The following is a 12,950-nucleotide window of genomic DNA, read 5'->3' as shown; positions in this document are numbered from 1 at the left end:
CTCTTATGTCTACTCTAGGCGATGCGCATTCTCCCCCTTATCTGTTGCATCGCCTCGTTCGTGACTTGGACTAACTCCGACCCACCAGTTCTCGTTCTCCTGCTTCATTCCATCATAGTGGTGTCCTACACCACTTTTCATTAAATGCCTCATACAGTGCCATGTCAATTGTCGCCTGATAGCGGTTATTATAATCAAATTCCATGAGGACCAACTTGAAGTCCCAACTCCTAGTAAAGTCAAGCACACAGGCTCGCAACATATCCTCTAGAATTTGGTGCAAGTGTTTCGTTTGTTCGTCTGTCTTTGAGTGAAACACTGTACTGAAATCCAGTCAAGTGCCCAACGCTTTCTAGAGTCCAGGAAAAAATGCTGAAGTAAAACATGTATCTCGGTCTGATACAATCGACATAGGAACTCCATGTAATTTGATAGTTTCTTTCATGTACAGATGTGCCCAATTGTCCACTGTGTAGGTGGCTTTACCAGGGAGGAAATGCGCATCAATCTTTCAACAATCACCCATATGACCGTATAACCCTTCAACGTCCTAGGTAGGCCCACTATGAAATCTATGACAATGTTCTCCCAATTTTGCTCTTGTATGCTGAGCGGCTGTAGTAACCCCGCTGTCTTTTGTCTGATTGCCTTGACTTGTCGGCAAACCAAACATTTATTGACGAATTCCGTGATATCTTTTTCATATCACACCACCAGAAGTGCGGTCTGGTGTTCTGATACATTTTTACTGCCAGGGTGCATGACGAATGAGGAGTTATGCGCCTCCTTCAGTATTTTATTTCTCAATTTCTCTATCGTCGGTACACACAAACGACCTTGATACAACAACCCACCATCAGATGACTTGGAGTACACGCCAGCTGGTTATGTCTCCATTTCATTAAGTACCCTCGCCAAACCAGGGTCTTACTTGAGCCTCAACTATTCTCTGTTGAAGAGTGAGCTCTCCAGTCAGTTGAGCTAGTTGGTGTTGGGAATAACTTAAATGAAAAAAAAAAAAAAGATAGTTTCTATTCTTAGTTAATATGGGTTTTAAAATTAAGTGAAAAGGCGAAACATTTATTTGAAGAAGCAGTGGTTTTATGGGTTAAAAAAGGTGGGTTGTAATAGCCATTTTTAGCTTTAGAAAAATTATAAATACGTTTTGTTTCTTATCATGAGCAGAGGCAAAGAGCAAAGAGTAGATAGAAAAAGAGTGAGAGTTGTGATGGCCATTTTTAGCTTTAGAAAAATTATAATACGTTTTGTTTCTCGTCATAAGAGTAAAGAGCAAAGAGTAGAGAGAAAAAGAGCTAGAGTTACAGAGTTAAGAGTACAGTGAATAGAAAAGGGTTTTGAGAATTTTTTTGTCTCCTTGTCTCTCCCCTCTCAACACCTCCTTCACCGCTTTGTGAGAGTTATTTAAACAAGTTGGTTTTAGAGCGAGCGTTTATTTTCTACAAGTTGGTATCAGAGCAAATTTTATTTTTTTAACAAATTGGTATCAGAGTGGCTTTTAATTTTAACAAATTGGTATCAGAGCCGATGGCAAACATGATGGGTCAAATGCCGCTACCACGATTAACGAAGACGCATTTGACCACCTCTCTTCTCGGTTCTCAAGACACATGGGAGGTGGTCGAAGAAGGCTTTGAAGAACCGAATGATACCACTGATGGTGTTAATATAACGCATGTGGAAGTAATTTGGATCTTAGGCACTCTAATTACATCAACTATAGTAAAAAAATAAAATGAACTCTCTTCTCGGTTCTCAAGACACATGGGAGGTGGTCGAAGAAGGCTTTGAATAACCGAATGATACCACTGATGGTGTTAATATAACGCATGTGGAAGTAATTTGGATCTTAGGCACTCTAATTACATCAACTATAGTAAATTAGCTAGCATGTTCAAAAACATTAAAACTTAATGAGTTTGAATACTAATCTTTTGTAGTTCAAATTCATCTTTCCTCACGAACCGGTTTCGAACCACCACTAGTGTCTTCCCTACTATTCTCTGGCCTTAGAACGAGATTGTGGAATCCGGTGAGGGACTAAACTTGATAGGAATTTAATATATGAAAAGAGAGAGTTTTGAGAGAATTTCTCAAAGTTTTTCAAGCATTTTTTCCATTGACATTGATCACTCTATTTATAGAGTCATATTTGCATGTTTATGCAAATTTGAGATTACCAAATTTTGACAATCAAAATTCCACTCAAATTTGTGGGATTATGTGCAAGCATGCAAGTTTGAATTAACCAAACTTTGACACTCAAAATTCCACTCAAATTTGTGGAATTATGGGCAAACATGCAAGTTTGTTAAACCATATATTTACCCTCGATATTCCACCTACTCAAACATGGATTTTTCCATTAAAGTCAACACTTTGACTTTCTCTATTTTAATTCAACCATTAATTTAAATAATTAATTTCAAATCAAAATAATATTAAATGATTAATTAAACAATTTAATTAATATTTAACATTAAATGAAATGTCAATCTCAATCAATCCCGGCACATATTGATTATGAATCCCTATTCATAATTAAAATATTTAAATCTTATTTAAATATCTCAAATTCTCTCATTTTGTTTAATTCGTAATTAAATCAAAACGCGGTTANTCATTTTAGTTCGAACACTTCAAACTCACTAGATACACTATTCTAAGGTTTAGTCCGATATGAGTTAGCAAGGGGACCTAATAGACTTACAGATCATGGGCTTCAACGATCCGAGATTAACCGGCTAAACTCATTACCCTTTTAACAAACATTCGTTAACTACTAGGACACTCCACTATAGACTAGTAGTTGCACTCCCCTCACTATAGATATATTTCTGTCCATTTGATATAACTATGATTAGTAAGTCGATCATTCACAGGTTGTTCCTAACTAGAGCTGAGTCAATTTACCATTTTTACCCCTAAAGTTACTTCTTGTTCCTNTTGAAAGGCTCTCGTTCAGCGATTTCAATGTCTGCAATTAGGTCTTCTCCACAGATTTATGAACGGCAGTTTTGGGTTGTTGTTCTAAATCTCTGTTCTCCTCATGACCCGACAGTTTCTAATTCGCTGAACGTGTGGGCTTCTTCTTTGCCATTGTTTTGGAATTTTAAAGGGATTATGGCTTGCATTTGCATCATCTGATCTAGCAGTGATTTTTCAACTGTTACAAAAAAAATAATAGTCAAAATGGCCGAGTTGGTTTCATGATCTAGCAGTGATTTTTCAACCGTTACAAAAAAAATAATAGTCAAAATGGCCGAGTTGGTTTTAGACGCTAGGTTTAGGTAATGATCCAAAATGGCATGGNTCGGAGTTTATAGTTAGCTCAGGATTAAGGTAGAGTTACCTAGGTTATCGAGTGAAAAAATCAGTCTCAATAGTAAACGACATTATAAAGTGAAAGTGATTTTCTTCATGGTTCAATCTTATGCAATACTCATTGCATAGGACGCCCCCACTCACATGTCTCCACATGTACAATTTAGTGATCACATTGTTTATATCATATACAAAAGTGGGCCGCATCCATAGTGTCCCCAGAATAAGGTACTCAGCCTTATCCTTATACTATAGATCATTTTGACTATATATACTTGAACTTGATCCACTCTTATGTCTCTACATATAGTTCAAGTAATCATACTATAGCCAGAGTATTCTAAGTTGATTGTGTTTAGATTAATGATCGTAAAATAATTCAATAACAATCTTTATTGAATAAGCATCAATAATAACTTTATGGAAAATAGAATATGTTTTTGTTTACAAACTATGAGTTTTANCATTTGAGACACCAACTCCTCATTTCTCCCGTTCTTAGCCACGCTCAACTCAGACGTCATAGCTTCTTTCAGTTTACTCAATTCCCATCGCAAGTCCACAACAACATTTTCCACTTCCATTTTTGTGTCCTCCATTTCGGCTTTATCACGAGTGATTATCTCAATCGTGTGTTGCAAATTCACATCCTCCTGTTGGACCCGATTCAGACTCACGTCGAGTGAGTCTCTCTGTTGAGTTAGCATCTCTATATCTTTCTCATCTCTCACTAGCTCTTCCAATAGACCATCAATCTCCACTAATAAGTCATTCTTTTCTTTTTCAATCTCTACTTTCTCCTTTGAAAGGCTCTCGTTCAGCGATTTCAATGTCTGCAATTAGGTCTTCTCCACAGATTTATGAACGGCAGTTTTGGGTTGTTGTTCTAAATCTCTGTTCTCCTCATGACCCGACAGTTTCTAATTCGCTGAACGTGTGGGCTTCTTCTTTGCCATTGTTTTGGAATTTTAAAGGGATTATGGCTTGCATTTGCATCATCTGATCTAGCAGTGATTTTTCAACTGTTACAAAAAAAATAATAGTCAAAATGGCCGAGTTGGTTTCATGATCTAGCAGTGATTTTTCAACCGTTACAAAAAAAATAATAGTCAAAATGGCCGAGTTGGTTTTAGACGCTAGGTTTAGGTAATGATCCAAAATGGCATGGGTTCGAATCCCATTCTTGACTTGATTTTTTCATAGTGAGGCTACCATATGTAACAAGAAATGTAGCGGTGGGAAGCAATCTATAAAACTTAGGTCTCACGAATTAAGAAGCTCATATCAATTATTCTTTTTAGTTTACTTAAAGGATATTTTTGCATATTCGATTGGTTTGTTGTCTATTAGAGCCAAGTTTCGATCTTGGGACCAGTGGGTTATGAGCCCACCACGATTCCGCTGCGCCACTCTAATTTGTTAAAAAAGAGGATTAGCTATTGGGATCTGTGCTCCAGGGTGATTTATGGATGTTATCTTCCCGTTGAGCNTACCCCTGACATGGGAGGCTTATTGAGTCGGCGAACTCAAGCCACTCACACCCATACATATCCAAGGATAATTCAGAATATATAGGAGTTCATAGTTAGCTCAGGATTAAGATCGAGTTACCTAGGTCATCGAATGAAAAAATCAGTCTCAACAGTAAACGACATTATAAAGTGAGAGTGGTTTTCTTCATGGTCCGATCTTATGCAATACTCATTGCGTAGGAAGTCCCCACTCACATGTCTCCACATGTAAAATTTAGTAATATCATTGTTTATATCATATATAAAAGTGGGCTGCATCCATAGTGTCCCCAGAAGGTACTCAGCCTTATCCCTGTGCTATAGATCATTTTGACTATATACTTGAACTTGAATGAACATCATTAATAGCTTTACTGAAAACATAATATGTTTTTCTTTATAAACTATGAGGTTTAGGACATAAAACCCAACACCATAAACTTACCATCATTTCTAAAAGGGCTCTTGGCCTCTTCTTTCACATGACTTTTGAAATTAACTTTCCTAACAAATTTAACACGGTTAACATTTTTCATTTTTAGTTTATTATAAAACTAACCTTTAGCATTTTAAGTTTATTCCAACAAAACTCCCCCATAAACTTAAACATTCTATATTCAGCGATTCCACCTGCGCCGTTTTCGTTTTCTCGTGCTCAATCGTGGTTTCTTCAATTTCCTCTCCTTGTCCTTGAGCAAACTAAGCTTGTCTTTTTCTGACGAAACTTCATTTGGAGCTTCCCGAGAATAGCCCATTTGAGACACCAACTCCTCATTTCTCCCGTTCTTAGCCACGCTCAACTCAGACGTCATAGCTTCTTTCAGTTTACTCAATTCCCATCGCAAGTCCACAACAACATTTTCCACTTCCATTTTTGTGTCCTCCATTTCGGCTTTATCACGAGTGATTATCTCAATCGTGTGTTGCAAATTCACATCCTCCTGTTGGACCCGATTCAGACTCACGTCGAGTGAGTCTCTCTGTTGAGTTAGCATCTCTATATCTTTCTCATCTCTCACTAGCTCTTCCAATAGACCATCAATCTCCACTAATAAGTCATTCTTTTCTTTTTCAATCTCTACTTTCTCCTTTGAAAGGCTCTCGTTCAGCGATTTCAATGTCTGCAATTAGGTCTTCTCCACAGATTTATGAACGGCAGTTTTGGGTTGTTGTTCTAAATCTCTGTTCTCCTCATGACCCGACAGTTTCTAATTCGCTGAACGTGTGGGCTTCTTCTTTGCCATTGTTTTGGAATTTTAAAGGGATTATGGCTTGCATTTGCATCATCTGATCTAGCAGTGATTTTTCAACTGTTACAAAAAAAATAATAGTCAAAATGGCCGAGTTGGTTTCATGATCTAGCAGTGATTTTTCAACCGTTACAAAAAAAATAATAGTCAAAATGGCCGAGTTGGTTTTAGACGCTAGGTTTAGGTAATGATCCAAAATGGCATGGGTTCGAATCCCATTCTTGACTTGATTTTTTCATAGTGAGGCTACCATATGTAACAAGAAATGTAGCGGTGGGAAGCAATCTATAAAACTTAGGTCTCACGAATTAAGAAGCTCATATCAATTATTCTTTTTAGTTTACTTAAAGGATATTTTTGCATATTCGATTGGTTTGTTGTCTATTAGAGCCAAGTTTCGATCTTGGGACCAGTGGGTTATGAGCCCACCACGATTCCGCTGCGCCACTCTAATTTGTTAAAAAAGAGGATTAGCTATTGGGATCTGTGCTCCAGGGTGATTTATGGATGTTATCTTCCCGTTGAGCTTGTTTGCTTGTATTGTGCATGGTTTAGTATGTGTCGGCTCCAAGTGTTCGACAGTGAGTTCAACATGTCTATCATTTTTATCTACATGGAGCTAGGGTGTAAGTGTTAGGTTGGTTATACGATGACTTGGGTCAAGATGCCTCCACAAGACTAAGCACCTTAGTTTCATGGTGACGATAAGGGGGTCTGTACCCTATTACTCCAAGACTAAAAAAAGAGTCGAGGAGTCAGGATAGAGTAACCTGGAGCCAAAAGCTGGTGTTAAGCAACCTAACTAGCCATGGAATCCAATAAACCTCTTCAACTTCTAGACATGACCAAGANAATGAACATCATTAATAGCTTTACTGAAAACATAATATGTTTTTCTTTATAAACTATGAGGTTTAGGACATAAAACCCAACACCATAAACTTACCATCATTTCTAAAAGGGCTCTTGGCCTCTTCTTTCACATGACTTTTGAAATTAACTTTCCTAACAAATTTAACACGGTTAACATTTTTCATTTTTAGTTTATTATAAAACTAACCTTTAGCATTTTAAGTTTATTCCAACAAAACTCCCCCATAAACTTAAACATTCTATATTCAGCGATTCCACCTGCGCCGTTTTCGTTTTCTCGTGCTCAATCGTGGTTTCTTCAATTTCCTCTCCTTGTCCTTGAGCAAACTAAGCTTGTCTTTTTCTGACGAAACTTCATTTGGAGCTTCCCGAGAATAGCCCATTTGAGACACCAACTCCTCATTTCTCCCGTTCTTAGCCACGCTCAACTCAGACGTCATAGCTTCTTTCAGTTTACTCAATTCCCATCGCAAGTCCACAACAACATTTTCCACTTCCATTTTTGTGTCCTCCATTTCGGCTTTATCACGAGTGATTATCTCAATCGTGTGTTGCAAATTCACATCCTCCTGTTGGACCCGATTCAGACTCACGTCGAGTGAGTCTCTCTGTTGAGTTAGCATCTCTATATCTTTCTCATCTCTCACTAGCTCTTCCAATAGACCATCAATCTCCACTAATAAGTCATTCTTTTCTTTTTCAATCTCTACTTTCTCCTTTGAAAGGCTCTCGTTCAGCGATTTCAATGTCTGCAATTAGGTCTTCTCCACAGATTTATGAACGGCAGTTTTGGGTTGTTGTTCTAAATCTCTGTTCTCCTCATGACCCGACAGTTTCTAATTCGCTGAACGTGTGGGCTTCTTCTTTGCCATTGTTTTGGAATTTTAAAGGGATTATGGCTTGCATTTGCATCATCTGATCTAGCAGTGATTTTTCAACTGTTACAAAAAAAATAATAGTCAAAATGGCCGAGTTGGTTTCATGATCTAGCAGTGATTTTTCAACCGTTACAAAAAAAATAATAGTCAAAATGGCCGAGTTGGTTTTAGACGCTAGGTTTAGGTAATGATCCAAAATGGCATGGGTTCGAATCCCATTCTTGACTTGATTTTTTCATAGTGAGGCTACCATATGTAACAAGAAATGTAGCGGTGGGAAGCAATCTATAAAACTTAGGTCTCACGAATTAAGAAGCTCATATCAATTATTCTTTTTAGTTTACTTAAAGGATATTTTTGCATATTCGATTGGTTTGTTGTCTATTAGAGCCAAGTTTCGATCTTGGGACCAGTGGGTTATGAGCCCACCACGATTCCGCTGCGCCACTCTAATTTGTTAAAAAAGAGGATTAGCTATTGGGATCTGTGCTCCAGGGTGATTTATGGATGTTATCTTCCCGTTGAGCTTGTTTGCTTGTATTGTGCATGGTTTAGTATGTGTCGGCTCCAAGTGTTCGACAGTGAGTTCAACATGTCTATCATTTTTATCTACATGGAGCTAGGGTGTAAGTGTTAGGTTGGTTATACGATGACTTGGGTCAAGATGCCTCCACAAGACTAAGCACCTTAGTTTCATGGTGACGATAAGGGGGTCTGTACCCTATTACTCCAAGACTAAAAAAAGAGTCGAGGAGTCAGGATAGAGTAACCTGGAGCCAAAAGCTGGTGTTAAGCAACCTAACTAGCCATGGAATCCAATAAACCTCTTCAACTTCTAGACATGACCAAGACACATTTTAAAACTATGAGACTTACGACGATGCATAACAATCCAAAGCGGATAATATATGCTAGCAGTGATTTTTAAGCTGTTACAAAAAAATAATAGTCAAGATGGCCGAGTTGGTCTAAGGTGCCAGTTTCAGGTACTGGTCCGAAAGGGCATGGGTTCGAATCCCATTCTTGACATGTTTTTCTTGTTGTGAGATTAAGCACCGATTGGGGAGGTTTAATTGTCAACGTTTTAAATGGGGGAGGCTGCATATGTAACAAGAAATGTAGCGGTGTGCAGCGATCTGTAAAACTTAGGACTCATAGATTAAGAAGCTCATATCAATTATTCTTTTTAGTTTATTTACCGAATCTTTTGCATATTTGATTGGNTTAGCCACGCTCAACTCAGACGTCATAGCTTCTTTCAGTTTACTCAATTCCCATCGCAAGTCCACAACAACATTTTCCACTTCCATTTTTGTGTCCTCCATTTCGGCTTTATCACGAGTGATTATCTCAATCGTGTGTTGCAAATTCACATCCTCCTGTTGGACCCGATTCAGACTCACGTCGAGTGAGTCTCTCTGTTGAGTTAGCATCTCTATATCTTTCTCATCTCTCACTAGCTCTTCCAATAGACCATCAATCTCCACTAATAAGTCATTCTTTTCTTTTTCAATCTCTACTTTCTCCTTTGAAAGGCTCTCGTTCAGCGATTTCAATGTCTGCAATTAGGTCTTCTCCACAGATTTATGAACGGCAGTTTTGGGTTGTTGTTCTAAATCTCTGTTCTCCTCATGACCCGACAGTTTCTAATTCGCTGAACGTGTGGGCTTCTTCTTTGCCATTGTTTTGGAATTTTAAAGGGATTATGGCTTGCATTTGCATCATCTGATCTAGCAGTGATTTTTCAACTGTTACAAAAAAAATAATAGTCAAAATGGCCGAGTTGGTTTCATGATCTAGCAGTGATTTTTCAACCGTTACAAAAAAAATAATAGTCAAAATGGCCGAGTTGGTTTTAGACGCTAGGTTTAGGTAATGATCCAAAATGGCATGGGTTCGAATCCCATTCTTGACTTGATTTTTTCATAGTGAGGCTACCATATGTAACAAGAAATGTAGCGGTGGGAAGCAATCTATAAAACTTAGGTCTCACGAATTAAGAAGCTCATATCAATTATTCTTTTTAGTTTACTTAAAGGATATTTTTGCATATTCGATTGGTTTGTTGTCTATTAGAGCCAAGTTTCGATCTTGGGACCAGTGGGTTATGAGCCCACCACGATTCCGCTGCGCCACTCTAATTTGTTAAAAAAGAGGATTAGCTATTGGGATCTGTGCTCCAGGGTGATTTATGGATGTTATCTTCCCGTTGAGCTTGTTTGCTTGTATTGTGCATGGTTTAGTATGTGTCGGCTCCAAGTGTTCGACAGTGAGTTCAACATGTCTATCATTTTTATCTACATGGAGCTAGGGTGTAAGTGTTAGGTTGGTTATACGATGACTTGGGTCAAGATGCCTCCACAAGACTAAGCACCTTAGTTTCATGGTGACGATAAGGGGGTCTGTACCCTATTACTCCAAGACTAAAAAAAGAGTCGAGGAGTCAGGATAGAGTAACCTGGAGCCAAAAGCTGGTGTTAAGCAACCTAACTAGCCATGGAATCCAATAAACCTCTTCAACTTCTAGACATGACCAAGACACATTTTAAAACTATGAGACTTACGACGATGCATAACAATCCAAAGCGGATAATATATGCTAGCAGTGATTTTTAAGCTGTTACAAAAAAATAATAGTCAAGATGGCCGAGTTGGTCTAAGGTGCCAGTTTCAGGTACTGGTCCGAAAGGGCATGGGTTCGAATCCCATTCTTGACATGTTTTTCTTGTTGTGAGATTAAGCACCGATTGGGGAGGTTTAATTGTCAACGTTTTAAATGGGGGAGGCTGCATATGTAACAAGAAATGTAGCGGTGTGCAGCGATCTGTAAAACTTAGGACTCATAGATTAAGAAGCTCATATCAATTATTCTTTTTAGTTTATTTACCGAATCTTTTGCATATTTGATTGGTGTGTTGTCTATTAAAGCCAGGTTTCAATCTTGGGACATGTGGGTTTTAGGCCCACCACGCTTCCGCTGTGCCACTCTGATTTGTTAAAAAAGAGGATTAGATATTGTGATCTATGCTCCAGGGTGATTTATGGATGTTATCTTCCCGTTGAGCTTGTTTGCTTGTATTGTGCATGGTTTAGTATGTNGCAAATTCACATCCTCCTGTTGGACCCGATTCAGACTCACGTCGAGTGAGTCTCTCTGTTGAGTTAGCATCTCTATATCTTTCTCATCNCTTTAGTTTCATGGCGACAATAAGAGGGTATATACCCTATTACTCCAAGACTAAAGAAAGAGTCGAGGAGTCAGGATACTAACCTGGAGCCAAAAGCTGGTGTTAAGCAACCTAGCTAGCCTTGGAATCCAATAAACCTCTNCATCTCTCACTAGCTCTTCCAATAGACCATCAATCTCCACTAATAAGTCATTCTTTTCTTTTTCAATCTCTACTTTCTCCTTTGAAAGGCTCTCGTTCAGCGATTTCAATGTCTGCAATTAGGTCTTCTCCACAGATTTATGAACGGCAGTTTTGGGTTGTTGTTCTAAATCTCTGTTCTCCTCATGACCCGACAGTTTCTAATTCGCTGAACGTGTGGGCTTCTTCTTTGCCATTGTTTTGGAATTTTAAAGGGATTATGGCTTGCATTTGCATCATCTGATCTAGCAGTGATTTTTCAACTGTTACAAAAAAAATAATAGTCAAAATGGCCGAGTTGGTTTCATGATCTAGCAGTGATTTTTCAACCGTTACAAAAAAAATAATAGTCAAAATGGCCGAGTTGGTTTTAGACGCTAGGTTTAGGTAATGATCCAAAATGGCATGGGTTCGAATCCCATTCTTGACTTGATTTTTTCATAGTGAGGCTACCATATGTAACAAGAAATGTAGCGGTGGGAAGCAATCTATAAAACTTAGGTCTCACGAATTAAGAAGCTCATATCAATTATTCTTTTTAGTTTACTTAAAGGATATTTTTGCATATTCGATTGGTTTGTTGTCTATTAGAGCCAAGTTTCGATCTTGGGACCAGTGGGTTATGAGCCCACCACGATTCCGCTGCGCCACTCTAATTTGTTAAAAAAGAGGATTAGCTATTGGGATCTGTGCTCCAGGGTGATTTATGGATGTTATCTTCCCGTTGAGCTTGTTTGCTTGTATTGTGCATGGTTTAGTATGTGTCGGCTCCAAGTGTTCGACAGTGAGTTCAACATGTCTATCATTTTTATCTACATGGAGCTAGGGTGTAAGTGTTAGGTTGGTTATACGATGACTTGGGTCAAGATGCCTCCACAAGACTAAGCACCTTAGTTTCATGGTGACGATAAGGGGGTCTGTACCCTATTACTCCAAGACTAAAAAAAGAGTCGAGGAGTCAGGATAGAGTAACCTGGAGCCAAAAGCTGGTGTTAAGCAACCTAACTAGCCATGGAATCCAATAAACCTCTTCAACTTCTAGACATGACCAAGACACATTTTAAAACTATGAGACTTACGACGATGCATAACAATCCAAAGCGGATAATATATGCTAGCAGTGATTTTTAAGCTGTTACAAAAAAATAATAGTCAAGATGGCCGAGTTGGTCTAAGGTGCCAGTTTCAGGTACTGGTCCGAAAGGGCATGGGTTCGAATCCCATTCTTGACATGTTTTTCTTGTTGTGAGATTAAGCACCGATTGGGGAGGTTTAATTGTCAACGTTTTAAATGGGGGAGGCTGCATATGTAACAAGAAATGTAGCGGTGTGCAGCGATCTGTAAAACTTAGGACTCATAGATTAAGAAGCTCATATCAATTATTCTTTTTAGTTTATTTACCGAATCTTTTGCATATTTGATTGGTGTGTTGTCTATTAAAGCCAGGTTTCAATCTTGGGACATGTGGGTTTTAGGCCCACCACGCTTCCGCTGTGCCACTCTGATTTGTTAAAAAAGAGGATTAGATATTGTGATCTATGCTCCAGGGTGATTTATGGATGTTATCTTCCCGTTGAGCTTGTTTGCTTGTATTGTGCATGGTTTAGTATGTGTCGGCTCCAAGTGTTCGACAGTGAGTTCAACATGTCTATCATTTTTATCTACATGGAGCTAGGGTGTAAGTGTTAGGTTGGTTATACGATGACTTAGGTCAAGATGCCTCCACT

The 12,950-nt window shown here is 38.5% G+C and overlaps 1 protein-coding gene and 8 non-coding genes across 9 annotated transcripts in view; 3 read left to right on the top strand and 6 right to left on the bottom strand.

Moving 5' to 3' along the window:
* Window positions 1-4,686: 4,686 nt before the first annotated feature.
* On the bottom strand, window positions 4,687-4,758 carry TRNAM-CAU. The gene has a single exon. It is a non-coding gene; the product is annotated as a tRNA-Met (tRNA).
* Window positions 4,759-5,470: 712 nt separating this feature from the next.
* The window catches only part of LOC111778764 (paramyosin-like), a 31,819-nt gene continuing 24,339 nt past the window's right edge, over window positions 5,471-12,950 (bottom strand). Inside the window, exons 2-7 of the mRNA XM_023658739.1 lie at window positions 11,126-11,296; window positions 9,054-9,413; window positions 7,235-7,725; window positions 7,050-7,108; window positions 6,874-6,938; window positions 5,471-5,974 (exon numbers count right to left, since the gene is read on the bottom strand). Of these exons, the coding sequence (XP_023514507.1) occupies window positions 5,471-5,974; window positions 6,874-6,938; window positions 7,050-7,108; window positions 7,235-7,725; window positions 9,054-9,413; window positions 11,126-11,296 (1,650 nt within the window). The remainder of the gene's footprint in view (window positions 5,975-6,873; window positions 6,939-7,049; window positions 7,109-7,234; window positions 7,726-9,053; window positions 9,414-11,125; window positions 11,297-12,950) is intronic.
* TRNAM-CAU lies at window positions 6,486-6,557 on the bottom strand. Its single transcript has one exon. It is a non-coding gene; the product is annotated as a tRNA-Met (tRNA).
* Window positions 8,237-8,308, bottom strand: TRNAM-CAU. The gene has a single exon. It is a non-coding gene; the product is annotated as a tRNA-Met (tRNA).
* On the top strand, window positions 8,803-8,883 carry TRNAL-CAG. The gene has a single exon. It is a non-coding gene; the product is annotated as a tRNA-Leu (tRNA).
* Window positions 9,925-9,996, bottom strand: TRNAM-CAU. The gene has a single exon. It is a non-coding gene; the product is annotated as a tRNA-Met (tRNA).
* On the top strand, window positions 10,491-10,571 carry TRNAL-CAG. The gene has a single exon. It is a non-coding gene; the product is annotated as a tRNA-Leu (tRNA).
* On the bottom strand, window positions 11,808-11,879 carry TRNAM-CAU. Its single transcript has one exon. It is a non-coding gene; the product is annotated as a tRNA-Met (tRNA).
* TRNAL-CAG lies at window positions 12,374-12,454 on the top strand. The gene has a single exon. It is a non-coding gene; the product is annotated as a tRNA-Leu (tRNA).

The sequence above is a fragment of the Cucurbita pepo genome, chromosome LG17 (assembly GCF_002806865.2).
Source record: "Cucurbita pepo subsp. pepo cultivar mu-cu-16 chromosome LG17, ASM280686v2, whole genome shotgun sequence".
Taxonomy (NCBI): domain Eukaryota; kingdom Viridiplantae; phylum Streptophyta; class Magnoliopsida; order Cucurbitales; family Cucurbitaceae; genus Cucurbita; species Cucurbita pepo.
Note: the sequence above shows the minus strand (reverse complement) of the source record. Positions and strands in the feature narration are given on the sequence as shown.